The following is a 27,975-nucleotide window of genomic DNA, read 5'->3' as shown; positions in this document are numbered from 1 at the left end:
TGGTCTTTTCAGAAGTCAAAAAAATATACCATAGGCAATTTTGGTCACAAAAGTTACAGATAAAATGAAATAAATTTCTTTGACCCTCCCACCTCTCTCTCTCTCTCTCTCTCTCTCCTTAATCCCTTTCTTCCTCTGGTTTTCCTACCAAACACGGGACATGGACGATTTATCTTCCCCAGCAGAGATCTCAATTCCGTCTCCACCATCGCCGGATTTCATGACTCTCCATGACAGCAGCTGTGATGATGCCTGCAGCATCTGTCTCGAATCCTTCTCCTCCCAGGATCCCGCCACGGTACTACTATCCTTTGAAGAATACTCTCCAATTCTGTTGTCCGTGTTTTCGGTTCTTTGTAAAAAAAAAAAAAAAAGAAGCTAGGGTTTGCAATTTGAACGGAAGCTTGGATTGAGTCAGGTTTGTTCGAGTTGAAATTGAGTTTGACAAAATTAGGGTTTTGCTTTTGTATAGTGTTCGTGATCCTTATATTTCTGAGTTTGATGTTTTTGAGGTATGGAAGCTTGGATTGAGTCAGATTTGTCCGAGTTGAATTGAGTGTGGCATATTAGGGTTTTGCTTTTGTTTAGTATTCGTGATCCTTTACATTTCCGAGTTTGATGTTTTTGAGGTTCTCTTTTGGTCTTTGTCCACCATTGTTTTTTTATTGATGATTTTGAGCTTCTGATTCCGGATAATTGGATTAGGGAAATGGTATCAGCACAACCATGTTTTGTGAGTGCACGAACTCAGCTTGTCTTTTCTTTTCTAATTGGCTTTTGACAGCTTTTTGGGAACTGTAATAATCTTTGAGGGCTCTTTAAATGATGAAAGACATGATGGGTTGTTTCCGAGGATTGTTAATGAGTACAAAATGTTTTCTTAATTCAATAATTAATAGTGCTATTAATATGAAACAAATTGATCTAAACAGTGAGCAACATCATTTCTAGCCTCTGAGCTCACGATGAATCAACGTTGAAACACGAGGGACGGGTCATCCCTACTCGGGCTAATAGTGAAACTCGGCCGGAAATTTGCATTACAAAATGATCCCCTAACAGTGTTTTTGATCTGATTGATTATTTCAGGTTACTAATTGCAAGCATGAATATCATCTTCAGTGCATCCTTGAATGGTAGGCCCAATTACCATCAGATTCAGTTTATATCTGATCATCATGGTATTAATATTCTTAGTATGCATGCATATTGTATTGGAAAACTTATGTGGGTATATGTTTCTTCCTTAATTGTGAGCTTAAACGGAAGTAGAATTCATACTACAGGTCACAAAGAAGCAAAGAGTGTCCGATATGTTGGCAATTACTTGTCTTGAAGGACCCTGTCAGGTAGATACCTTTCTAATTTGTTTACCTTTTTTCTAAAAATAAAAGTTACGCTTTGAAGTGTTCTTTAATTTTTCATGTTTACATGTACATTTCAATTTTTAATGCATTTTTGGGTTTTTCTCTGTAGCCAAGAGCTTCTTGATGCAGTGGGAAAGGAAAGAAGCGCACGATCAAGGCCCAGATCTTCCAATGCATCAACGTTTTCTCGAATACCCCTCGAGGACTTCGAATTCCATAATGTCTGTTATGTACTTTGATTTGGTTAGAAGCTTAAGTTCTTGTACATTTACACTAAAGTTGTTTGTATTGAAAATTGGAATTTTTAGGTTCCGTCCTACGATGATGACTCGGACTTTGATGAGCACATCATGCAGCATCTAGCTGCTACTGCCATGGGGAGGGCTCGTCATTTTAGTAGGAGGGAGAGGCACAGAACTTCGGGGCTTACTCGTTCCCAATTACTTGTTTTTGCTGATCCGTCGAATGATCCTGAGATACAACAAACGCCTATTCTCAACCCAGCAGAAAATAATGATTCTGGCAATCTTCCATCTCCCGAGGGTGATTCTCCGACTGCCACATTATCGCCTGCGGAGGATGTGCAAAGTCAGGCATCTGTGCCTTTGTCTCATGGTCTTGGTATTGCAGAAGACAGGCACAGTCCTTTTAGCCCCAGGTATCTAACTTTACCTAAGCCTGATATATTATTTTTCTCATATTAAAAATCTCCAGATAGACACGACTTAAGCTTGTGTGATAAGGGACCCCCATTTTCTAGGGATTATCATGTCAGATTTGTTTTAAAAGTAATCAGGAAGTAACCCTTATTTTCCTTGTTTCTAATTTATAATGTTGTTAAGTTGCTATTGCGGGCAATCAATAAATTATCTATACATGTTTACATTGTTCGAATGCAAGATTTATATGGTTTTTAATATTTACATGTTATTGTACTATGAAGATGTGAGCTTGTTGAGTTCCCTGGGTCACCCCGTGTCATACCCCAGGACAGTGTTCTTGTATTTTGGACATTGATATTGTCCTGATATTTGAATGCATCATCAAGGTGATCATGGTGCTGTCAGATATATATATATATATATATATATATATATATATATATATATATATATATATATTTTACTTTTATTTCCTTTATTTTTTTACGACCTGTCTTTTCTTCTCTGATAACCATTTATCCTGGTGATGTCTAATGGATTAAGCTGCATGTACTATTCTGAAAGCCATTTGCAATATTAAGCACTTGCTACTGTTCTTCTGTTCCTAGTGTTTATTTTTTCTTTATCACTGGATTTAGATTGTAATGATAATGATCCATTGTTTTTGTTCAGAATACTTGCTAGCCAAACACCACCAGGCAGTCCGCAAAGATCACGACAGTCTGAGCTGCTTTCATTCTCAGAGTCTCTTAAATCTAAATTGTCTGCAGCCTCTTCCAGGTAAAGAAATGCAGTTTTTCTGATGTTGGACTTTTGTATTTTAATACATTTACCTTTCTAACATGTATGTGCATTCACAACAGATATAAAGAAACATTTTCAAAAAGTACAAGGGGTTTGAAAGAGAAGCTGTTGTCACGCAATAACTCTGTCAAGGAGCTCAGCAAAGAAGTTCAGCGTGAAGTGACAGCAAGTATCGCTGGTGTTGCTCGAATGATAGAACGCCTAGATCCTTCCTCAAAGAAAACTGGAAGCTTTAGTCCTGTTCCAGATGGTATTGAGGGGACCTCGGAATCCTCTCCTAATGGGAAGGGTGTGCAAGAAAACATGATTAGTCAATCTCCTAATAAAAATTGTGGGGAAGATGCACAGGGCACAAGTTCAAGCGGACCCCTTCATGGTTCTAGTACACTTTCTTCTGGTTCAGAAGGTCATCTTGGAGTTGCTCAGGTGCATCTCCAAAGCTCCTTCCCTGTAAATTCGCATTCTTGCTATCTTCTGTAGATTGAATCTCTACACTTGCCTCAGCTTGACACTCTCATTTCCATTTATGTTTCTGTTATTACTCAGATTTTTTTTTCCCCAGTGTCTATTCCTGTTTGCATGGTTCTTTGTAGATATTATTGTTTTTTGATAATCAATTTTCAATGTGATTTAAAGGCTTTTTTCTTTTAATCAGCAGATTAAAATTCTTATGTTTTTAAATGTTAAAAAACTCTAGTTGGCTTAAGTTTGGCTCTGTTTGGTTGATGCTGCATAGTTTCGATCGGTAGAGGTTGGAAAATCATGAAGAGAACCTGCATGCATTTTTTTTTTTTTTGAATGACAGCCATTATATTACTGAAAGGACCAAGATGGTCAAAATACAACGGAGAGACACAACCAAAATACAACGGAGAAACATCAAAGAAAAAAAGAGAAACTCAAGGGGGCAGATGGTCAAACAAAGTTAGCTCAATACTATTCACTCCCTGTCTAGCTAGATCATCCGCCACTTGATTAGCCAAACGACGAACATGATTGAAGGCTAGAGAAGAAAAATCTTTTCCAATCAAGCATCTCATAAAAAGGGCTGTCAAATCTCCATGGATGAGAGTTTGAATCTTGAAACCATCTAATAACGTTCATGAAATCTCCTTCAACCATCGTATTTGATACACGATCTCTAGCCAATAGTTTTATTCCTTGATGGACTGCACCTGCATGCATACCTGGACGGGGTTGGCACGTCTGCTAGCGTCGTGGGTTTGCTCCCCATAGACATGAGTTCGAGTCCCCTCGGAGTTACCCGATGCACGTGGTTTATGGGTGATTGCGTGCGTCCATAGGGATTAGTCCTGCCCTAAAATGGGGTGGGGATACCCTATGTCATTAAAAAAAAAGAGCACCTGTGTGCCATTGATCAGTTAATATAAAAATTTAAAAGCTAAAGATGATTAAGTTGGAAGAAGCAAGTTGGCATAAAATAAGAACTACATGCCCAAGAGAGGAACTAGAATGAGCACATGAATATTTCAATTCTCAGAAGCCTGCTAAGATGTAAGACTCCAGAAATTAGTCATGAAATCCTACTTCTACTTACCCACTAAAAAACAAACATTAACTCATTACAAATGGAAACAAACAAACCCTAACTCATTACAAATGGAAGCAGCCTTTCCTACTCAAAATCAGCATTCTATATATAGAAAACCCCGCGAAAATAGTCGTCTAGACATCCTCGTAAAACATCACTTGGGGAACTTTTTTGAAATTCCTCAAATCTTGCAAAACTGTTTTCCTTGTTGCAGTTTCATCCTGATAATATATTTTTTCCCAGAATCCTTCACCTACAAATTATACGTTTCAAATTCTTTTTTTTTTTGGGTAATTGAGCCCTAGCGGTAAACCCACCTTCTAATTTCAACTCCAAGTTTAAAATGCTATTTTGTTTCCAATCATTTCCAAACTAAAATTCCCTTCCTTCTATTTTCATTCCTCGCCTGTAAATTAAGAAATCAAAATTGGAAACTTTTTCTTTTAATTGCCCACTTTCAATTTTAAGGACTTGTGCAATGAGTCCTTATTGGAAATCCCCTTAAACCTCTTTAGAAAATTTCAGAGAACTAGGATAGTTCTCCAGTGCTTAAAATGACCAGCCGAGGAGCTACCTATATAACCCTACCATCAGCCCTCTATCTGTGAACTAGTGGCCTTCATATTCATTCTTGTACCCCTACTGGAACTACCTGTGTTATAGATAACATGGGTTTGAATTCTGAGCTGCATTAATCCCTCTTCGTTGAAGACCTCTTCCTCAAGCTATGGTTTTAAAATTCCATCAAAACCGACTCAAAACAACCAAAATGTTTTTTGTTTCCATCCACACTTAAATGCACACCAAAATTGAAAATGCATACCGAAACCAAAACTTTAATTGTTTTAGTAGTATACTATGCCAGTGTGTATTACATTACTATTTATATGACTTGTATATGAAAATGTGTTGTATGTATTATGTATAAATATTATGACTTACATGTGAAATCCGGTATGTACTGAATTATTTGACATGCGTGACAATGCACGTCACTAGGTGTTTTTTTTTTGTTTGAAAGTACGTCACTAGGTGTTCAATGTTGTTAAAAACCATTATGCGTAGGTTTTTTGTTTATGTGATTTTTTTAGTATACATTTGTGCTTATTCTAACTCTTCCTGAAGTTCCATATTAAATATACAACATTTTTCATATGTTTCCATGATTTTATAGGATTTCCACCAAAATTTTCATCGAAAATAGAAACACATTCCAGTATGTATTACATAACAATTTATATGACTTGTATATGAAGATATGTTGTATGTATTATGTATAAATATTTTTTTGGGAGATGATATTTCACCCCCCCCCCCCTCCCTGCAGTACGCATGCGCCCCCCGTATAATGTGATTTGACGTGAACAGTGGGCAACTATTACGCTACATCAAATCATGTTAAAAGGGGGGCGCATGCGTACTGTGGGTGGGGGGTGGAGGATATCATCGCCCTATTTTTTTTTTTATGGGTATTACGTATAAATATTATTACTTACATGTGAAATCTGGTATGTACTGAATTATTTCACAATCGTGACAATGCAGGTCACTAGGTGTTCAATGTTGTTAAAACCATTAAGTGTAGGTTTTTTGCTTATGTGATTTTTTTAGTATACATTTTTGCTTATTAAATATCCATTATTTTTCACATGTTTCCATAATTTTATAAGATTTCCACCAGAATTTTCATCCAAAACTGATATGTTTCTTTTTTTGTCGTGACCGGAACGCATACCGAAACTGAAACCTTAAGCCTTGCCTCAAGTTAGGATCATTGAACTCCATCTTTTACCCATCAAGCCATCAAGATTGTTCATCTTTTCTTTGGAAAGCCATTTACCTTTTGGCAGTGAGTTCTTTCTTCCATTTGACTATAAATGGAAGTGAGAATTCACGTCATAATGTCATAGGTTTCACATAGTGCATCACTTCAGGATTCGTAACATTGAAACTAAATTAGCTTCATTTTCACAGTTTTACTTCAAATCAACAATGAAACAAAGCAGTCATCGTTGTCGGCATCATGGTTTCAAAACTCCCTCGCGTTATCATGTACCCCTCGAGTCGACTCCCTTTTATCTTGGCCGCGTTCTTGTCCAAGTCCACGTTTTGCCCTACAAAGTCAATTAAAACTCCTTTGACGCTCGAGTTATGGAAGTGTTAACCAAGCACTCAGCTGCATCAACCAAACTTGACTGTGTCGTACCGATCAACTGGAATTAGCTTTTGCTGCATTTTGACTCACATATATGTTTTGAAACACTGGTTGGCATAGACATAAAAAATGGGATCCCCCAAAAGTTTTTCCAAGTCCATTGTAGCCTCACTCTCCATATATCCCATAAAAATTTTCCTTCAAAAGAAGATCACTGTCCTTTTGGGATTTGGAATTTCAACCTCTGTCATGGGTGGAAGCATCACTTTCATGCTGTCTTTACAGAAACGTGCATCTGTTCTTGTCCCCATGAGGAACAGATCCTTGACCATATTGTTGGAGCCTTCCTAACAGCACATATCATGCATTCATCTCTACGACATCACATAAAGTTTCATTGTACTTTCTTCCAATTGAAATTTAAGATACAGAATGTACCTGTCCTCCTTTTAATAGCCATGCAATTCTATATGGCTGAAGATGTGGATCCATCTTCAAATTCAGGTTGGTCACCGTCTCTTCATAAATTGATTTCACAAGTCCTCTATCAACAATTAAGTTATAAACTTCTCTCTCGGTATGTGTCTGGAGAGATGTTTTGCGACAAATCATCATTTGCCTTCTTCCTTAGATTACACATCAATCATAGGATCACAAGAGACCCCTTAGTTTTCAAAGGCATCATTATCATCCTCTTATTCTTCATCATAATCATTATTGCTTCTCATCCATCTTCATCTTCAACAGTAGCAGCAAGCTACATTTGAAACAGCTGCTTGTGTGCTCCTTCCGATTGGGTTATACTTTTGTCGTTCTTTGTCTTTCGAGAGGATTATGAGCTACATGCACTCTACCTTTTTGGTTTCAACCAACAGATCTTAAGCAGTCCTGCTCAATTCTCGGAGTGTATTTATAAGGGAGAGTACATGTTGCTACCCTACAATTAAAAAACAACAACAACAACAACATGTTGCTACCCATTCTTTTTTATTCTGGATAGTGGTGGCAAGCTTTATAGTATATTCCAGCACTCCACATGTTTTAACAAGCCATGACATTTCCTTTCGGAAGATATTAACAAACCATGACATCCCACTTTGACAATCATATTACATCAATTAATTGTTTTTTTTTTTTTTTGAATGGTTACATCAATTAATTGTTGATCAATAGCTTTTTCAATTCCTGCAAGTCGTTTTGTATAGTTAAATGGCAAAACTCCATTTTATATACATGTTTACTACTCGATCCCATAGTTCAAATTGTAGTACTTGGAGTATAACTTGCTAGAAAACCTTTGTTGTTGTCTATTCATCATCTTCCACGAAGTAATTTTTTCCTTATGTCGCCTCTAATGGCTTGAAGTTGATCCCAGGACTTTAATTTGAGAAGCATTAGTTTGACTTTCTTATCCTATTGAACCTCCATATAGTTGAAGAATTTCCCTACGGTTCTAGTTCAATAGAGAAATTGCTCCCAATATTGCTGTGAGTGTTGCCTATTGAACTTTGGCAATTCTACATTGCAGTTAAAGTGCTCTCTTTTGTTGTGACTGTTGAATTTTCCTCAAGCTCTATCTTGTAGATTGTTATAAATCTTGAATATAACCTACTATGAATCTGGTGCTTGTTGATCATGACTTATAATTTTTACCTTTACTTGCTTAAAACATAAAGAATGAGGATTGAAAGGGTTTTGAGGAACTCCTGCGCCCCTATTGCTTCATTAGTGTTTAGACATCCATCGCAAAGTACGGCAATTCAACTGTGTACTTGAAGTGCCCCTCCTGCAGTCTGGTCCTTGAATCTCCTTGATCTCCATCTTGAAGATTATGATAAATTTTGAATATGACATTGACCTGAATCTAGGGTTCATTGGTCATGACTCAAAAAATTTCCCTTTCTTTGCTTAACACATGAGGAATGAGGATCAGGAGGGTTTAACTACTGCATCCCTGTCGGCCGCTTCATCATGGATTAGACGCCCATCACAAAGGTCATAAATTTGATGCTTCTCAAATAAGGACGTAATGTCTTTGGCACATTTGCCACATGAAGTGGGTTGCGAATGGAAAAACTGATCCCATAGACAACAAAGCTTAGAGTAGTATTCACTTAGATCTGTTTGGTTGCCAATAAAATTTAAAACCTAGGAAGTTTTTAGTAAAATTTTCGTCCCATCCCATGTTTGGTTGGCTTTTAGCACTAGAATTTTTTTAATCCCACTCCGTAATGATTGCTTATGAGTATGACATGGACTCATTGTCCCCTCTTTTTCTTTCCTAGGGAATGATGTCCTCTCTCTTTCTCTCTCTTCCCTCTCTTCCCTCTCTCTCCTCCCTTCCCATATTTGGTAATGACACCCCTAAATTTTGGCGGGAATTTTAGGAATTGTAGGGAAAAAAAAAAACCTAGCAAATCCCGTTGACTTCACTGTTGGGATTAAAAAGCTCCTAGGATAAAAATTTTACTGGCAACCAAACGGAGAGATAACTCCCCTTGACGAAACAAACCAAGAATTTCATTAATGTCATAGCTTCTAGCAAAAGCCTCCTTTTGGGAATAGGAGGAATGTCAAATGAAGCATGTTCCCGCATCCCAAATCATGCAATTCAGCCATCTGGATGTCCCCTCTGTGCCATTGGAGAGCAAAGATAACTAGCTTGCGTTGGGCCAACATTTCCTTCACATGAGCCTTATTTTTGGGCTGTCAAATCCCCCAACATCCCAACAGAAAATCCATTGGGAAACTATTATCTGCATGTCTCCCCTTCCTCCCCTTCTCTTATTTTGGAAGTTAATCTAATTTGTGGTTTAATTCTTCATTTTTTTTAAATGTCTACTTTATTACAGTAAATAGAAAAATTACAAAATGGGTAGACAGCCCCACGGCTAAACCACTTCTTTCCACACCATCTTTTACCAAAGAATCGGCTACATAATTGGCCTAGCTAGGGCATTTGGGGCTAAACCACTTCTTAAATCAGACTTCTGCAAACCCTTTGGGTTGAGGGTGACTCATTGAATGGTTCTAGGGCATTGAGGGCTTGTCTAGGACCTTGCCGCCATGGAGTTACTTGACTTGTATGGTGTCATTTCTCAGTTTTGATTATATCTCTCAAAGTGTGAATCATATGGCAGACTCTGTTAATTGGGAAGGTGTTGATAGGAATTAGTTGGTGTAGGCCATGCTTTGCCACTAATGCAATGGTCTGTCTTTTTTATTTTTCTCTTGGGGGATCTTGTCCTTTCCTTTGGACTTATTTCTCCTTTAATATGGCAGTCTCTCTTTCTCTCAACAAAGAAAGAGTCATCGGGCACCAATATATCTTCTCCTGTGAATTGGTAGAGATTTGGGAATCATCTCCTTGCTGCCTTATCTACCACTAATTTATATATTTGATTCTCTCATTTTACTTGGATAAGGCAACCTTTAGGCCTGGCGAATCTGACTAGAAGTAATCCTAGGAGTGGAATCTGAAGTCTTCTGCAGCATTTTGCTGCTGTGAGTTAATATCTCTATGCATCATGGTGAGCACTATCAAGTAAATGAGCTCAATGTCAGGCGGAGGCTGCTGAGCTTTGCGACAAATATCAAAGTAGTTGGTAGTTCCAGTGTTTTCCGTAGTTCATTACAATTGATTGTGAAAAACTTTGGATTTGGCAAGGGGTCTAGATGCCTATTCTGGTCATGTTCTTAAGGAAGCTAACAACAAGGCTTTATGTGGATTGCTGGTATCATGATTTCTGCTAGCCACTGCTGAATTAAGTTGGGAGTGCTGTTTATCCTGAAACCAAAGCTGCCAATATATGAAAAGAAAACAATATTAACAAAAATCCTTCAAAAAAACAATAATAACAGGAGCAAACCTTATATGAAGCTCCAAATGGGACCTCAATAGCGTGCTTATTAAGGAAAAAAATGTGTTTCTTGAAAGACTTGTGCAACATCAGTTCTTGATAAAATCTTTTCTCTTAGCTGGAAGCAAACTTCCTCAAGACATGTATTATCACAATTCACAATGCTAAGGCCCTGTTCGTTTGAGAATGTGGCAACCGATTATGGGCCCCAAACCAATTACAGGACTGAAAATGAGTCATTCTCATACTAATCTGTTTTCACTTGTTGTGAGGAGTTTTGGATTGTGAGCTGCAGCTATTGCAGGGAAGGATTCTTGCAGCCTACCTTCATTTTTTTTATGACTGAAAATCATTTTCAGTCCTGTAATTGGTTTGGGGCCCATAATCGGTTGCCACATTCTCAAACGAACACAGCCTATGTCATTCTCATACTAATCTGTTTTCACTTGTTGTGAGGAGTTTTGGATTGTAAGAGCTGCAGCTATTGCAAGGAAAGATTCTTGCAGCTTACCTTCATTTTTTTTGACTGAAAATCATTTTCAGTCCTGTAATTGGTTTGGGGCCCATAATCGGTTGCCACATTCTCAAACGAGCAGAGCCTAAGTTGTCATTCTCATACTAATCTGCTTTCACTTGTTGTGAGGAGTTTTGGATTGTAAGAGCTGCAGCTATTGCAGGGAAGGATTCTTGCAGCTTACCTTCATTTTTTTTATGTTGTTTTCTTTACTGTATTATTATTCTTGCAGCTTCCAAATGAAAGGGAATTTCTTCTTCATGCTCTGATGATATTTCCATTTCTTGGGCAGGAACTGAACTGATGCAGTGGAGATGAGAATCAAGCATGCAACTGTAATTTCTCAGAGGGAAGACATATAAATATTCATACTTAATATATTATAGTGAAGTCATTTTTCTGACATTGTCACTGCATATGCCTTTCAGTTACAGTGTCAGGAAGATGCCAATTGTTCTTTTTCGTTGTTTTTGCCTCAATTGTTCTGAGAAGTTACAGTTGAACTTGGTAATATCTGCCTCGTAAATGTTCTAATGCTGCTTGTCTTATAACTTTTTCCATCTTCTCTTTTGAGGTTCTTAATTTTGAATCAATGCTTGTAATCATCGAATTTTAGCGCTGGAAATTTAACTTATATTTGGGAAGTGATATTCACCCTCTTTTCTTCCTCGAGCCACCATGGCCTCTGGTATATTTATGAACTATGACCATGGTTTTAAATTTCGGTTTCGGTACCGATTTCAGACCCCACCGAAATCCGAAATTTCAGGCTGAAATTTTGTAACATTTTTTTTATAAAATAAAATTACATTTTCTCAAAATGTCGGCTGAAATTTGGGAAAGTCCGAAATTCCGGATTTCACCAAATTTCGGTTTCAGTCTCCAATTTCGGCCGAAATTTAAAACCATGATTATGGCTACTCATTTTATACTAATGGGGGTGGGCCGGGGAAGAAAAAGGGGCGAATATATCTACGTGGTACAGCTTCTTATTTACATTGTGGCCCAACAAAGCCACATCGGAACCGATGGGTTGGATATCCTATAAAGTGGGCCCCAATGTACTTGTCGGGAAAATCCTGAACTTCACACACTCGTACGCCATATTGAAACTCGAAATTTCTCTGAACGAGGGGTGGGTTAGTAACTGGGACAACTTATTATTCTTCAATGTGGGCATATAATGCGATCTCAAGGTTTAGAAACAGAGCCTCAACCATTGAGCTGCCGGCCCAATCAAAGGTCATATAGTCCTAGTCATGTGTCCCAAAAATCAAAGGTCAATCAATAGGGCACATGGCTTAGGATCTCTGGAGGGACTGTACATTTCCTTAGACATATGCGCCAAAAATCATTTCCTTAGGATGAGCCTGACCCTCTCATCTATAGATCCGAGGGTTAGGATCATCCTATGGAAACGATTTTTGCCACACAATATATTTACATTGAACGGTTTGGATCATCCTATAGAGTGGGCTGTAGATAGAAAGTAGAGTGGGGCTACTATATAGGAAGATCCAAATGAACGGCTTCGATCTATAGAGGATTGAGTATTTATAACCCATTCTTGGCTTTACACCATATATATATATATATATATATATATATGAGAAAACGGTTCCTACACATATGTGTAGATAAGTTATCTACACACTAGCTTAAAATACAGTGGGGGCCACATTATTTGGGTGATCCAAACCATTCATTTTTAAGGCCCTCACATAGATAGGGTGTCCACAAAAAATCAGATCCATAGGATCATCCTAACCATTCGAACTGTGGAGGCAAAAAATGGACTAATTTATGAAGGTTTAAAGGCATCCATTTTACCTCCACAAATCGTAGGGTTGGGATGATCCTATGGATCTGATTTTTTGTAGACACCCTATCTATGTGAGGGCCTTTAAAATGGATGGCTTGGATCACCCAAACAATGTGGGCCCCCACTGTATTTTAAGCTAGTGTGTAGAGAACTCTCTACACATATGTGTAGGAACCGTTTTCTCTCTCTATATATATATATATATATATATATATATATATATAAAAACTCCTCCACAAAACCAACAAGAGAGAAAAAAAAAGGAAAGCTGGTGAAAACGCGCGTCTCCCCTACATAACGTGGTCTAAGAAAGCCACGTAGTCCCATGCACGTGCCACGTAAGTAGACACGTTTCACGTCCACCCAACCCTATTACACGTATATAGCTTCTGACCACTTCTCCTTCTCTACGTTTCTAACGGTTTTTTATCATCTTACTGTTGTTGCAGAATTTTGAGCACAACTTTGGGCACCTTTTCCAAGAGAGGAACGCTTTTCCGGCAATCTTCCGGCGAGGAGTAACAGAGAGTTTTAAGAGAATGGCATCTGGAAAGCAGCAGTTTCCGTCTCAGAAGCAAGAGAAACAGCCCGGAAAAGAGCACGTCATGGATCCGGTCCCACAAGCCACTGTCCCTGATTACAGACCTGCTAATAAGCTTCAGGTTCTTTCTTTCTCTTATGGCCTGCCTAGATATCTGAAGAAGGTGGACATCAGAAATGTTAACTTACCAACTTTAAGCTTTTGGAGACAGTTATTTATCTTTTATATTTTAACACTCTCCGCACGTGTCGCGGCTCTGATACCATGTTAACTTAACCATGCTATCCAGGAAGTTTGAACTCGAGACCTTTGGCGCTTATACCATGTTAACGTACCAACTTCTCTTGTTGGACCCAACATAAATAGGCCTTGCCCATAAAATCATCTCCACGGGAAGATCCAAACCTAACCTCCAATCAGTGATCGGAGAGCTGCGATGGAGACGATTTTTGGGGAAAGCCCTGATTATAGGACTGCTAATAAGCCCCCCTCTCTCTCTCTCTCAACATAATTGGGTCACCAATATTCCATGGATTAATTTTTCATTGTTGCCAAGCATTGCCGTTGTGTTCCCCCCTTATAATTGACAACATTTCTGGTGTCCTTTATCTGCCTCTTCCTTGAAAAAAAGACCTTTTCCAAGAAGGGAGATGATATATTTGCCCCTTTTCTTCCTTGAGCCACTCGCTTGGCTTGTAGTGTAAAAGGGTAGTCATAAATCCAATAGGGGGGCTGGCCCGGGAAAATAAGGGGCGAATATATCACTTCCCTTATAATTCGGGTGGGAACGGTTCGGTTTGACCCCAAACCGAAACCGAACATTCTTACCTCTAAACCGAAACCGAAATAGATAAAACAGGGGCAAATTTATCATTTTTCTATGAAAAGAAAAGGGGCGCAGCGCATTTATCATTGTCCAAACCGAAACAATTCGGTATCGGTATCGGTTCGGTTGATTTTGCCACCCTTAGGCTTCTAAGAATAACAAGCAAATAACGTGGGTGAAAATGCTAGAAAAAAGGGGTTAGAAATATCATTTCCTTGCTGTTGAACATGTTGGGGTTTTGACAAGAAGAGATATACAGGGGAAGGTGGCAGTGGTGACTGGTGGCGATTCAGGAATCGGAAGGGCGGTGTGCCACTGCTTCGCATTAGAGGGTGCAACAGTGGCATTCACCTACGTGAAGGGTGAGGAAGATAAGGACGCTGAGGACACTCTCTGCATGCTAAAACAAGCAAAAACAAGCGAGGCCAAGGACCCCATTGCCATAGGCATGGATCTAGGGTTCGACGAAAACTGCAGGAAAGTGGTGGAGGAGGTGGTGAACGCGTTTGGCAGGATTGATATCTTGGTTAATAACTCGGCCGAGCAGTATGTGGTTAGATCGGTGGAGGAGATTACTGAGGAACAGCTCGAGAGGGTTTTTAGGACTAATATCTTCTCTTACTTCTTCATGGTCAGGTAAAGAAATTAGTTTTGTTTTCAGTTGGGTTGAGTCGGTATTAAAATGAGTTGACTCGGAAACAACTCGGGCCTATCATTTTTTACCCACGAGCCTGATCATTTTACACCCATGGGTGTCACCCACGATTTTACCCTCATGTTTTGATATGGTCGGAGCCACCATATCTACTTAAAAAGGCCGAGTTTTTACATGGCCTGTACGCGTATGGTGCAGTATTTTTCTAAAAGTACTGTACATCCCACTCCATAAGATGATCCAAACCGTCTGTTTGTTGGCCCGAAAAGTAAATAGTTGGTGCCCTAGAAATCACTTATATAGGATGTCCCTAACCCTCTTATATAGCGGGACTGTAAATTATGGAAACCACTAGATCGGAGGGTTAGGATCATCCTATGTAAGTGATTTTTAGGGTGCGACCTATCTATGTTGTGGGCCAACAAATGGACGGTTTGGATCACCCTATGGAGTGGGCTGTACAGTACGTTTTAATAAATAGTGGACTATAAGGCTGTAACACCATATAAGAAGTCCTTAAATTAAAACACATATACACATGGTGGGTTGGGGCTCATCATTTTACACCGTGTTTTTATAGGTGGGTCCCACCAACTATTATCATGCACACTTACCATTTTACCTCATGTTTTGATGTAGTGGTCCCACTATTTTACACCTGGTGTTTGGGAAGGATATATTTGCCCACTTTCTGACTTGGGCCACCCCTTTGCAGTGTATGGTATAGTCATAGATACACTAGGAGCGGCTGGCCCAGGAAGAAATGGGGACGAATATATCACTTCCCTTATTGTTTTGATGAGATGGGGCCATTATTTTACATGAACCAAGAATGCTAGTATCTCATAAGTCATAGCTCTATAATAATAGTTGTGAGTTTTTTACCGAGTTAGAAATTAAAGTGTCAGGACTCAGATCAAGGTGATCCAACTCGGCACCCTTTCAAGTTTCTCTTAGAGAATTAATTGCTTTTGCTGTTGGGGAACGATGCTGTTTTGATACAGGCACTCACTGAAGCACATGGGAGAAGGGAGCACCATAATCAACACTACGTCCGTGAACGCTTACAAGGGCAACCCACAGTTGTTAGACTACACGTCAAGCAAAGGAGCCGTGGTGGCCTTCATTAGGGCTCTTGCCCTCCACGTTGTGGACAAGGGAATACGTGTCAATGGTGTGGCACCCGGGCCAGTGTGGACCCCGCTTATACCGGCGTCCTTCCCCGAGGACAAGGTGGCCAACTTTGGGTCACAGGTGCCCATGAAAAGGGCTGCTCAGCCCTACGAGATTGCCCCTTCCTACGTCTTCCTTGCCTCTAAGGAATCCTCTTACTACACTGGCCAAGTCCTCCATCCTAATGGTACGTATGATCTTTAACTGGAAAAATTCCAGTTCATGAAAACACTCTCATGGGTTCGTTTTTTGTTTGGCAGGTGGGGTGATTGTGAATGCGTGATGAGCAACGACTGAGTAAATAAGTGCTGTTCCTTTTGTCTTTTAGAATGTTTAGGAAATGATATATTCGCCACTTTTTATCCCCCCAACCACCACCACCTTCTGTCATGAAAAAGCTGTCATAAATACACTAAAGGGGGTGACCCAGAGAAGAAAAGGCCGCAAATATATCACTTCTCTTCAGTTTTAGCGTTTTGACGTTTACTCGGCGTGTTTGATGCCACAATGACATGTTGACTCAAAATCAATTCTCAAAATTTTAAACTAGCATGGCCTCCACAAAATGTTGGCTGTCAAAATAATAAGGATTTCAACAGGCTCTATTATTTTAGGCGACCAGTATCGGCACAATCATGTTTTGATAATGAGTCGAAGTCTCCTTGTCTTGTATGCTTTAAGCAGTTGCCAATGACTTCTGAGAGCTTTTTGGGAATTGTAATCAGCTGCTTTAAGCATATCAGACAAGTTGATTTCATCTCATTATCAAAACGTGGCAGTGCCAATATCAGCAGCCTTATTCTTCTTCTTTCTTTTGGGCTAAGAGAAGGGTCCTGGAGATGTTGATAACATTATATTTCGACTGGCAATCGATTCCAATATGACAGATTAGAAGAAAATGAAAAATGGGTGAATTTTGAAAAACAAAAATATCTCTAGTTTTTAACTAAAAGGCCATAGACATCATCAATCCAACAGGAAGAAAATTTGAGATAGTTTATAGAAGATTGAAGGTCCACTTGGGCTTAAAAGTTATATAAGGATTAGGAATGAACGTTAGGGAAAGTATAGAGGAGTGTGATATTTCTGTTTAAAGAGGAAGCAGAATGTAGTTCTTGCATTGTAAGGGGTATCATGTAAAAACCCAAAAATCTCTAGAGAAAAGGTATCTCAATTGAGCACTCAGTCAAGATCTTTTGAACGATCACCCCTAGGTCACATGTGTGTCATGCATGTGCAATGAGATTTCACTAATCTTGTTGGCAACCCACTCAAAAAGTAGAGCACATTGCCACTATCCCCACCATGATCAGTTAATCCTAGTCCCTTCATCAAGAAGGCATCTTTAGGGTTTAAAATGGTGTTTGTAGGCAGTGGTCTTGCCAGTGGGATGTCTTGCAGTAGTATTGTATGTGAAAATACAATGGTGGCAGAATGTTGGGTCCATGCAACTCCCACCAATGGGAGGAGGCAGACTTGAATTTTGGATGTGAATTCTGAGCTCTCTTAGACTGCTTTTCTTCCATCTACAAACTTGCAAACTAAAAGGGAAGTCCAATGCAAGCTTAAATACTGAATAAATATTCAAAACTAATGCATTACCTGTAATACCCTGTTAGAAATAGCAGAAGGATTCAATAATCAGGAAAGAGTAGTGTGTTACAAAAGCTAAAAACTGGAAATGCCCAGCATAATCTTTATAATGTCCATTGTACATCCTGTAGAGATGATCTTAGAAAATGTGATGTGGAGGTATCAATAAGAAGAGTTAAGCCGGCCGGTGAAACAGAACACATCATGAGAGGAAATCGATTCAGTAATGAAGAGAAATAAGAACAATTACCCAAAGGTCTGATGTTGGCTTTGGCGCCTTTAGTAATCTCAAGAATGAAGTAATTGATACAGACGCTGTCCAAGGAATGCCCTTGCATACGCACCTCAATGGCTTACCTCCCTAAAAAGAACAGCATCATTAGTAACAGCAAACTGAAAACTAAACAATGCATTTACCTCAACAGAGTCGTGTATAAAATTCAATTACATTTCTTTTAAATCTATTGGAGAAAGGGAAATGATATATTCAACCCCTTTTCTTCCCAGGGCCACCCCCCTTGTGGTGTAAAAAGAGTAGTCATAAATATACTAGAGAGAGTGGCCCCAGGAAAAAAAGGCGTGAATATATCACTTTTCTTGGAGAAAATGTACCAAGAAAATTCATTATTTCTATTCCTTTAACCAGAACTCGTCCAAAGTTTCCCTTTATCATCAATGTGTGACTCTGGCACAGAGAGTCACACAGGTACAAGAAGTTGGAAGTGTTTAAAATTCTCAATGATTGAATGAAGAAGATCAGTAATTAACGTCTCTACAGTTCTGTTTGAGAAACATCCGCAGAGTTGGTGAATACACAGCGCAATCAAACAGAGAGTTAATGAACAAAGAATGAGAAGACATACATTTTCTGATCGACAGTTTGAGCTTGAGCTCGAGCTTTAGACTGAGCTTGTGAGAATGAAGACAGACAGACGGATATGTTGGTTATGAAATGATTGCAATATCATCACCGTTAAATTGACCAAAACCTAGAGTGGCTAATATGTTGCTCGGAAAATTAACTCAGTAACAAAGACATGTATAATTGATACACGTGCTTTCTTAGGCCCTGTTCGTTTGGGATTATGCCAACATGTGCTTTCTCGAGATAGGTCTCAAACAGATAGTTGTTAAACAGAGAATGAGAAGACATACACTTTCTGCTTTTGATGGAAGTTTTCCCCAGTCCTGGTTTTTTCTTTTTCTTTTTTTTTTTAATTTACAAATTTCATTAAGATTCAGATAGCATTTGGGACCAGGAGTCCCAGCCTGCAATACAAGATATTAACATTTTTTGGCATGGGCATACCCAAGACCAATTGAAAGATAACTAAAAAGATGAAGTACAAAAATCCTTCAACTATTCCATAGCATACTCCTATACAAATCCCCTGATGTTTTTTCGCAAAACGACAGCTGCATCTTGCAAAAGCTGCAAGTATTTTTTGAAAAAGGGCCTCTAAGACTATAGATAGACTACTTCATCGGACAAAACGAAACTGCGTTCTGAGTTCTAAAACTTCTAATTCAGATGTGGACCTCCAAGCAGATATAGCAAAACTAAATAAATCCAGACAAGAAACCCAGGCAAAAGAACGAATCTCTCAAGCCAAGGCTAATGGAATTTCTAGATTAAAGGAGTATTGCAGATTACTAGTTTAAAAGATAGATGTCTTGAGATCCAATCTAACCCCTTAGTCTTGAGAATCCAATCAAAAGACCAAAATGATCGAGAACTACCTATCACCACCAGGTCTCGACCAACGATGGGACCAAAACTAAACGAAGAACACCATGCAATAAACCAAGAATTCTGATTTCTTCTATTTTCTTTTTCCTATTTCATTCCGTTTTTTTTCGGTACTTATCTTTTCCTTTTCTACTATTTTTTTCTCCTTCTTCCTCTTATCCTTCTCCTCTCTTCCTTATCTTTTTCCTTTCTTTTTTTTGGGAGGCCCGAAGGCCTTTCATCTAGGGCTACTGCCCTCGCCCCCCTTCTTTTCACCATCTTCCTCCAAACACGCCTCCCTTCGCTCTTTCAGGTTTCTAATTGCCATAGATCGAAACAGGTCCTTAGTAGCTTCAAGATCATCATCGAAACCAATGCCAAAGACGTCCCCTACTGCCAAAAGTAGCGGTGGGCGGCAAGGCCATAAAGTCAGTTCATCCATTTCCTCACTCTCCTCCTACTCCATTGGTTCTACCAACTTTGAACCTTCCTCTTGATCTTCCTCCTCCATTCCTATCCGCGCTCGAACCTCCAAACTAACCTCCCGGTCAAGGGAATCCCTTGACTCCTGGGACTCAGCGACCAAGTTCACCTTCAATGTTTCTAACCTCTCAATCTCCGCAGCCTTAGGTTCCTCCCAACGCTGTTGACGGGCTCTACGTTCTTTCTCTAGAGCTTCTTGAAAAAAAGAAAGTTATGTATTCTAAAAAAAGCTTCCATAGGGTCAGTTGTTCCCGCGACTTTAAACAGACAGTCCTTGTTGGCTAAAGCGTCCCTCTTGAATTTTTTCCACTTCTCTCAATATCCATGGCAATTTCCTTAGGTGTAGGGCACTCCTCGCTTGCCAGTTCTTCATCATATTGTAAATCTTTAAGGAACTAAAGGTCGCCTACCTCAAAAGAGGCCGCCTTCCTTTTCCCAAAGGAAGGACTGGTATTAGACATGATAGGGGTCTTCAGGAGGGATGGTTTGTCAAAATTCTTCAAGAGAGAACTGAACTTGGATACTAAGCACCTCGAACTGGATCATTCTTTCCTTCGGAAGCCTAAGAGGTCTCGTTTAAAGAAAGAGAGGCCACCTTTCATAGCCAATAAATGTTTTTCGAAACGCGCTCCTCCCCCCTGCCGACCTACTTTTTTACTCTGATTTGGTATGCCTTTTCTATTGACACGAAATCCTTTTAAGTGACTGGATTTATTAGGCATGACTCTTGAGCTTCCCTTATTCTTTTTGTCTCGGAAAAAATGATTTTTAATTACTACCGCCTTTGCCACTGACGAAGGTTGTAAAGAGAGACAATCAGAGATATCCTTTCTAAAACCTTTTCCAGGATTAGTACAAGACTTAGCTTTAAATGTCTTCTGACTCGCCCCTTTCCCAAAACTTACAGATTTCCTGGCTTTTTAGTTGAGGCTGCCTCAACTAAAAAGCTCAACTAAAAAGCCAAGACAGGAGAAAACATCCATCAAAAGAAGAAAGAGAGACGAGAAAATTTGTATGCCTCGCACTGTGTAAACATTTAGGGGCCGTTTGGATACGTGGATTTTAGAAGCCGGGATTTCTTCAAAATTGTTGCTAAGAGACAAGAGAAGAAGCGGACCAGCAGTCTTTTTTTACTCGTTTTTTACTCCTCGCCCTTCTTTCTGTCAGCAAGAGAGTAGTAGATCCTCCCATATTTCCAGGTTTTAGAAATCTCAGGATGCAGGAGAGATTTTTAAAACCTGAATTTCTCACTTAAAATCCAAGAAATGCTGTCAGGACCTATGAAGCACGGGTACGGGTATGGGGTGCGGGTACGACACGACACGGGTACGTGGGTACGTGATTTGCCAAAAAAACCGGGTGCGGGTACGTTCGGGTACGCCGAATATAATAATATATTTTATTATTTTATTATATATTTATAAAAATTAAAAAAATAATAATTGTAGAGCAATCAAATAACAATAACATCACCAAAATGGAAAATTCTAATATTACTCTTCATTTCATAAGTGATTAAGTTCCATATTTCATAACATTGGGCATCAATACATCATTCATTAGAAAAAAAAGGCTGTGACCAGTGTGTTGACCAGTGTCTGACAAGATGAATAATTTTTAGAGACCAAATTATGAGATTTTTTTTACCGGACTTTTGGGATTTAATAATGTTTGGACAAAATAGATTTTATGAATTTTTAAAATTTGAAAAATACCCCACCGTTTGGAAGTTAAGAAAGTTAAAATTTTGACCCGACCCTTTTTCTTTGAATTTTGTACTAGAACTGGAGAGTTGACTTTTTTTCCTTTTAGATTTGGGTGTTGAAACTATTTTTAATAAATCCAAAAGGGGGGTATTCGGTTATTTACAAGTAAATCTTAAGTAACATTTACTTAAATGGTTTACATGTAAATACCGAGTACAGGAAAGTAGAGAGAAGTACAGGAGAGGAAAGAGAAGCAGCAGGAAGAAGCAGGACGTGCCGGGCACGCGTGGTGCGCACCCGACACGCACCCAACCACCAAAACTGGTTTTTTTTATAAAAAAAATGGGGTACGTACCCGAGGCGTACCTGGACGTACCCGCACCCCATACGTGTCGGGTGCGGGTGCAGGAGCCCCGGGAGAGTACCCGTGCTTCCTAGGTCAGGACAGCATACAACAGCTTGATCATGAACCCTCTTTTACACTGTTTTCAAACTAAAAACCTGGATTCTAAAATCCGCGTATCCAAACGGCCCCATAGAAGTAAAATAAGATTCACAAATTAGTCAGCAAAATATAATATTGAAAGTTTATGTGATGTTGATTATGCAAAAATCAATTCTTCAATTATACATAATGACAGCATTCATGCAAAAAATGGTAAACCGAATAGAGAAAAAAGTTTACACGTTCTCATTATGGCCACAATTTTGAATGATGACTCCGATAAACATTTATATTGTGTGAATTTCACATGGAAGCTTCTAACTAAATACTCACATCAGTCAACATGTCTATATACATGTGACATTCAACAAGTTTTACATGTACAAGTCCGCAAAATCACTCATAAGTATTTGAATTAATTTGGCTACTGATAACAGCCAGTAACCACAAATACAAAAAGATGACAGCAATAGGCATTTTGACAGAGACACTTTTATAATTCACAAAGAATGAGGGAAATGGGCTTCTTTACTTACTCTTTTTCTGTGCAAACCACCTTTCTATAGTTCCATACCAACTCCATTGGAAATATAGAGCCATGAAGTGCATAAAACCAGCAGCAACCACCTCAACGAATGCCATCATGTATGAACTCTGAGGAGACAAAACAGCAGTTGCTATAGAAAGCATGATTCCATCAAAGTTGCATGTAACATTAAAGTTCCCACGTCTTATGCCATTTAGAGCTATTTTAGCGACTTCATCAGCCGGCATTGCACTAGAAGAGCCTGCTATAATTTTGGTGAGCTCTGGCCTTATCTTGTTTTCTGGAGGAAGGGAGCATGTTTCAACAATGATGCACCATAAAACACAAATGGGTATTAATAACATTTATATAACGAATCGAAATAGAAAATCAAGTATACTGTTTGGAAGTGGGGTAAGAAGATGATTAGACCAAAATGCAAGAACTTATTAAAAGATTTTAGGAGGTGGTGCAGAAGGTATGTAATGTTGTTATTGATTCGAGTGATGAGTAATGGTGTCATATGATTTGAGTGATGATTGGCAATGCAAGAACATCTTCCCCACACAAGTTCTTTGTGACAAGAAGGTATGCAATGATAGATTCTCTTGCTAATCTCGCTTGGGACAAAAAAACAAAGTGTTTTGGCAGTGGAAGGATCCCCCTAGAGTGACTAGGGGCGGCGAGATGTGATGTTTTAGCCATTCGTAACATTAGGATTAGGTGATTCTTTTTTAATTTTTGAGAGTTTTGAGGCTAGGCGGCACGTCCTCCTCTTGTATGCTTTCTTCTTTTATTAATAAAATTTAAGGTGCCGGCTTGGGTTCCTAGATAATTTCCGGGTTAAAAAAAGTATTGTTGTTGATATATGCATAAAATATCGTATCCTCAGAAATGGTGTAGAAGCTTAAGTTTTCTACAGAAAAATATCCCCGTCCATATAAAGAGGCATGATTATGGGAGGAGGCTGTAACTCCTATCACTAGGAGATGTATGGTTAATTTGCTTGTGGGCTACAAAGATTCTTATTCAGTGTGGTGTGATGTCACCCCCTATGTATGTGTCCCATGTGTTGTTGGGTGCCATGAGCTGTTGGGATGGCTGTAGCTATGGAAAAAGATGACATATATTATACACTGGTCAATACCTATACATTTGAGAAGGATGGGATGAGGGTCGCTTTAAATCCTCTTAAAGAGACAGATGCATAACATCCGGAGGAGGAAAAAGCAGTAAATCTTTTGACCCCATGGAGATTTGTTGAAGATAGTCAAGAGACCATCAAGGTTTATGTTTTATTGACCCGAGAGGTGAGTGTGCATGGACATAGTTCCAGAAGATATCCCATGTGGTTTACCCCTCATGATAGATGTACAAAATCATATCGATTTTGTGCCGGGTCCGACATTAACAAATCTGTCTCATTATTATATGAGTCCAGCCGAGCATGAAGCGTTGAGGAAATATGTTGAAGGATTATTAAACATGGGACTGATTTACGATAGCATCAGTCAATGTGTTCTCCCTTCTTCTGCTTTTTTTTTTTTTTTTTGAGAAGGTTATTGAAATTTTATTGATAAGAAAAGCGAAAATGAGTCAGGGACCAGGAGTCCCCAACACACCGCAAAGTACAAAGATCAACCAAAAGTACAATAGGTTGATGGTACTACATATTAGACCAACAACAGCCCCTCTGCAATGACAATAGCAATTCGATCTACTCCGGCCTTGGCCAATGTATCGGTAATAGAATTTGCAGACCGTCGTCGTCTGTGGGTGAGAATAGGGTGAAGAATGCGTTCTCCCTATACTTCTAACACCAAAGAATGATGGCCCTTGCCGCGTGTGCGTGGACAGAAGGGTCAAAATCATCATTAAGTACCACTTTTCCATCCCGAGCGAATCATCATATTCATATAAGACCTGGAGACGAGTGGAAGAGGCCTTCAAAACTGAAGACCACCTGTACAAATGGTTGGTGATGCCTTTTGGCATGTTCAACGTGATATATTTGATCAATTTATTATAGTCTATTTCGATGATATATTTGTTTAGGGCAAAAATCTAGCAGAGCACTTAGCTCACTTTTGTCAGTTAATGAGAGTTTATGACGAAAAAACACTACATAAATCTGAAAAGTGATCTGTTTTTTTTTTTTTGGGGTGAAATGGAGTGAAAAGTGATCTGTTTTTCAAGATCATGTGATATTTTGTGGATAAAGTTCCTGCAAAGTGGAAGGATAAACCACCTACTGAGAACATGTGAATCACTTTACAAGACCTGCAGGAGCAAGATGCTGATATCTTCCAGTAGTAACGCCAATACAATTCGATGGAGCCGAGTTCTTATCACCCAGGGGAGTTGATGCAGCCTTGGACCAGCCAAACTTCAAAGTATACAAATGGCGATGTGAGCTCGAGAACTTAAGCCCATTTGATTGTGACGGATACTTGGCAGCAGATTTTAATCAGTAGGGAGCTTTACTGCAAGTTTTTATCAGTTTATGAAGTTTAGGAGCATATTGATTTTTTCTTTCTCTTTAGTCACATTAGTGTTTCATGAGTACAGATATTTTTGGACCTTTATTAAATATTAAAGGGAAGTAATAGAAATTGAGAGGAGGGTTTCTTTGCAGTTTGGAAAGTCCTCGATTTGGGTTTTGAAGGAAACAGACTAGCTAGGTTTTCTTCCTCATTTCTTATTTTCTTGCGATTTGTTTTTTGGTTGATTTATGGTAATTAAATAGCATCATTCACTTGCTGATTATAATTTTACTTCTCTTTCTCTCGGCTGCATCATTAACACAATGCATAAGAAAAAAATATGAAATCCTTCCAATGAATATATTTAAAAAGGTTCTAGAGTACAGTCCATGCTTATTTATTAGTATAAAGAAGTTATTAGTATGAAAGAAGATCTTTTGATCATCTTTCATACACTTTTTCAACATGCTTAACGGACTCCAAAACTTAATTATAAGTCCCTAAAATTCTTTGAGTAGTTTTTTTTTTTCTAGTGGAAATTCGTTTCTGGGTGACAAGATAGCAGAAATAATAATCGAAGGCCTAAGAGAATGTTCCAAACCTTCCAAAAAAGCTGGGGTCTCTGTATCTGGAGGGAATATGAGTGATACACGAATGTTGTCTGCGACGACCTCCTGCTGTAATGCCTCTCCTAACCCACGAAGTCCAAATTTACTGGCTGAATAAGCTGTATAACCGTAAATGCCCACCTAGCGAGAAATATGTTTGCCAGTCAATGCTCCATTACAAGAAAAAAAGAAGAAGAAAGAATTTCCACGGAACATCAGAATAAAGAGAAGCTTAGCCCTGTTCGTTTTAGATTGTGACAACAGATTGTGAGCCCCAAACATATTATGGGACTCAAAACAAACCTATTATGTATTTTGAGTCCCATAATAGGGGCTCACAATCGGTTGTCACAATCCAAAATGAACATGTCCTTATAGTATCCACTATAATGACAAGAATGCTTGATGACTTAATTGCAATAACTGTATTCTACAAGAAAATAAAATATCATGAACTGAATCTACCCCAAATGGGATGATCATCCCCAGTTTCCTCATTCTGAGCTCAGAGAAAACAATGACAGAAGCAATTAGGCAAGTCTCTAAAGAGTGTAGGCGAGACAAAGTTGGGTTCAGATTTACTATCGAGGGTGGAAAGGGTATCACCATTACTGTAAGGATCAGCTCGGTAGTGATCCATCACACTTTCACAGTTATACTTCATCTAACAAAGCTCCTTATCATTCAAAGAGGCAAAAAAACATTGTTCCAAGAGATTCATAACCGCGGACAATTTTTTCAAATGAACATTCCTAATGGAAAAAAGGCTTTAAGAAAAAACTGCTTATTCACAAAAATTTCTAATTTCCTCTGAATTTTATCACTGCAGTCCATGTAGTAAGAGGATAGAGTTGGTGTTATTTAATCATTTATTCTTCAACACTCCCCCTCACGTGTGGCCCCTCTTAATATCAAGGAGATGTTGGGTTGCAATAGCTAGCTATTACCACGTGAAACAACCAATTCCCCCCCTGTGCCCCTCTTTTTTTTTCTTGGGTTAGCTGTAGACGTGAATTTTTACTATCAAGGAGTTCGGTTCTGAACTCAGGACCTGACGTGAGGCACAATAGCTCTGATTCCATGTGAAACAACCAATTTCTTCAAAAGCTTAAGCTGTTAGAGTTGATGTTATTTTTAGGAACCTTCCTAAATTATCTTTATTCTATATTTTATGGTTTTCTTTCTAAACTAAAAAAAGCATTGCTGTAATTGCTTGATTTAGGGAATAATTATACATTGCAATTGCTTGATTTAAGGAGTAATTATGTGGAGTTAATTAGGGTAAAGCCTGATTGTAAGAGAAGGAACATAGAGAATTATCAATATCAGCTGGAGGTTAAGGTTTCCTTGAATTAACATGTCTTCTTCTTCTTCTTCTATTCTTCATGTATTTATCTCTTCATTTATACTTGAAAAGGATCAGTTGGGTAGAGTTGTATTACACTTTTTACCATTATGCTTAGTCTTAACAAAGCACATTATCATTCCAAAAAATAAAAACCCATCATGTAAAAAGATTCATAAACCCACAAACAAATTCAAATACCAAGAGAAACAAACACAAAATCAGCATACCTGACCAGCCTGAGACGACATGAGAGCGATCGAAGCAGGCCTACGATCAACCCTATTCTTCATCATGGGCAAAGCAGCTTTAATCACATGAAAAGTACCAATCAAATTAATATCAACCATAAAGTTCACCTCATTCATGTCCTGAGAATCCAATTCTTGAGGAACAAAAACCCCATGATTACAAATAAGAACATCAATGGGGCCCGCCTTTTCGAGCGCTCGCTTGACGGATTCAAAATCCCTAACGTCGGCGGGAAAGGTGGAGATGTCTATCCCGGTTGAAAGGCGGATTAAATCACGAGCTTCTTCGAGTTTTTTAGGGTTTCAAGCAAGGATGGAGACACGGGCCCCGTCGGAGGCTGCTCGGTGGGCCAGGGCGAGGCCGATGCCGCTCGAGCCACCGGTGATGAACACGTGGCGGTTTTTTATTGGGATTTTGATGGGGCGAGGGCGAATGAAGAAGGCTATACAGAGGAGGAGGAGAACAAGCAGAAGAAGAAGAATGACAAGGATTGAAGAGGTGTGGATGCCATTAATAGAGCTTGGAAATGCAGAGTGAGAGAGAGACTAGTCTTTTACACTTGAGGGGGCTGAAAAGGGGGGAAGATATCATTTGGGTAACTTCTTAGTGAGGGGTGCAACTTGGGTCGGGTTCAACCAGATTTTGGCTCGGGTTGGGTTTGGTTGTGTTAGGGTTGGGAAAATCCAACCCGATTTAAATTCGAGTTGAGGTTTAGGCCTTGGCAACCCGACCCGACCGAACCTGATCTCCGTCTTCTAATTTTATCATGATTTTCTTAGGATTATGTTTTTCTTTCTTATATTTTTCTGTTTGGTCATAAATGACCCGATCCCAATCCGACCCAACCCGACCTGATTTGGAGGCGGGTTTGGTT

General features: G+C 39.0%; 3 protein-coding genes across 5 annotated transcripts; 2 read left to right on the top strand and 1 right to left on the bottom strand.

Annotated features, from left to right (window-relative positions):
• The first annotated feature begins 73 nt into the window (after window positions 1-73).
• On the top strand, window positions 74-11,519 carry LOC143881471 (E3 ubiquitin-protein ligase RHF1A-like). Its single transcript, XM_077384554.1, has 8 exons — window positions 74-298; window positions 1,090-1,136; window positions 1,287-1,349; window positions 1,477-1,588; window positions 1,676-2,025; window positions 2,702-2,809; window positions 2,893-3,259; window positions 11,207-11,519. Exons 1-8 carry the CDS (start codon window positions 161-163, stop codon window positions 11,216-11,218), a joined length of 1,197 nt encoding a protein of 398 aa, XP_077240669.1. The 5' UTR covers window positions 74-160; the 3' UTR covers window positions 11,219-11,519.
• A 1,629-nt stretch (window positions 11,520-13,148) lies between these two features.
• On the top strand, window positions 13,149-16,402 carry LOC143881468 (NAD(P)-binding Rossmann-fold superfamily protein). The gene is made up of 4 exons (XM_077384549.1): window positions 13,149-13,398; window positions 14,363-14,739; window positions 15,763-16,118; window positions 16,192-16,402. Exons 1-4 carry the CDS (start codon window positions 13,276-13,278, stop codon window positions 16,212-16,214), a joined length of 879 nt encoding a protein of 292 aa, XP_077240664.1. The 5' UTR covers window positions 13,149-13,275; the 3' UTR covers window positions 16,215-16,402.
• A 1,142-nt stretch (window positions 16,403-17,544) lies between these two features.
• On the bottom strand, window positions 17,545-27,836 carry LOC143881467 (3-dehydrosphinganine reductase TSC10A-like). 3 transcript variants are annotated; one of them, XM_077384547.1, is made up of 5 exons: window positions 27,209-27,836; window positions 27,080-27,136; window positions 25,498-25,645; window positions 22,424-22,714; window positions 17,545-17,885 (listed from the first exon to the last, which is right to left on the bottom strand). In XM_077384547.1, exons 1-5 carry the CDS (start codon window positions 27,215-27,217, stop codon window positions 17,878-17,880), a joined length of 513 nt encoding a protein of 170 aa, XP_077240662.1. In that variant the 5' UTR covers window positions 27,218-27,836; the 3' UTR covers window positions 17,545-17,877. The 3 variants fall into 3 exon arrangements, with proteins under 3 accessions (XP_077240662.1, XP_077240663.1, XP_077240661.1); XM_077384548.1 differs by having other exon boundaries at window positions 27,080-27,131; window positions 27,209-27,835; XM_077384546.1 differs by having other exon boundaries at window positions 27,080-27,834.
• Between the last annotated feature and the right edge of the window lie 139 nt (window positions 27,837-27,975).

Source organism: Tasmannia lanceolata, unplaced genomic scaffold (genome assembly GCF_043159265.1).
Source record: "Tasmannia lanceolata isolate RefF3 unplaced genomic scaffold, GAP_Taslan_0.1 ptg000007l, whole genome shotgun sequence".
Lineage (NCBI taxonomy): Eukaryota > Viridiplantae > Streptophyta > Magnoliopsida > Canellales > Winteraceae > Tasmannia > Tasmannia lanceolata.
The sequence above is the reverse complement of the archived record's forward strand: the minus strand, read 5'-3'. Positions and strand labels throughout refer to the sequence as shown.

Excerpts from the sequence above, each read along its gene's own strand:
- LOC143881467 (XM_077384546.1), bottom strand. The coding sequence starts at position 27,217 with ATGAATGAGGTGAACTTTATGGTTGATATTAATTTGATTGGTACTTTT. Across the intron at positions 25,646-27,079 it reads TGTCGTCTCAGGCTGGTCAG|GTGGGCATTTACGGTTATAC; the intron begins GTATGCTGATTT and ends ATTTCTCGCTAG. Across the intron at positions 22,715-25,497 it reads GACCCCAGCTTTTTTGGAAG|AAAACAAGATAAGGCCAGAG; the intron begins GTTTGGAACATT and ends CCCTTCCTCCAG.
- LOC143881468 (XM_077384549.1), top strand. The coding sequence starts at position 13,276 with ATGGCATCTGGAAAGCAGCAGTTTCCGTCTCAGAAGCAAGAGAAACAG. Across the intron at positions 14,740-15,762 it reads TCTTACTTCTTCATGGTCAG|GCACTCACTGAAGCACATGG; the intron begins GTAAAGAAATTA and ends GTTTTGATACAG. Across the intron at positions 16,119-16,191 it reads CCAAGTCCTCCATCCTAATG|GTGGGGTGATTGTGAATGCG; the intron begins GTACGTATGATC and ends TTTGTTTGGCAG.
- LOC143881471 (XM_077384554.1), top strand. The coding sequence starts at position 161 with ATGGACGATTTATCTTCCCCAGCAGAGATCTCAATTCCGTCTCCACCA. Across the intron at positions 299-1,089 it reads CCTCCCAGGATCCCGCCACG|GTTACTAATTGCAAGCATGA; the intron begins GTACTACTATCC and ends TGATTATTTCAG. Across the intron at positions 1,589-1,675 it reads AGGACTTCGAATTCCATAAT|GTTCCGTCCTACGATGATGA; the intron begins GTCTGTTATGTA and ends TGGAATTTTTAG.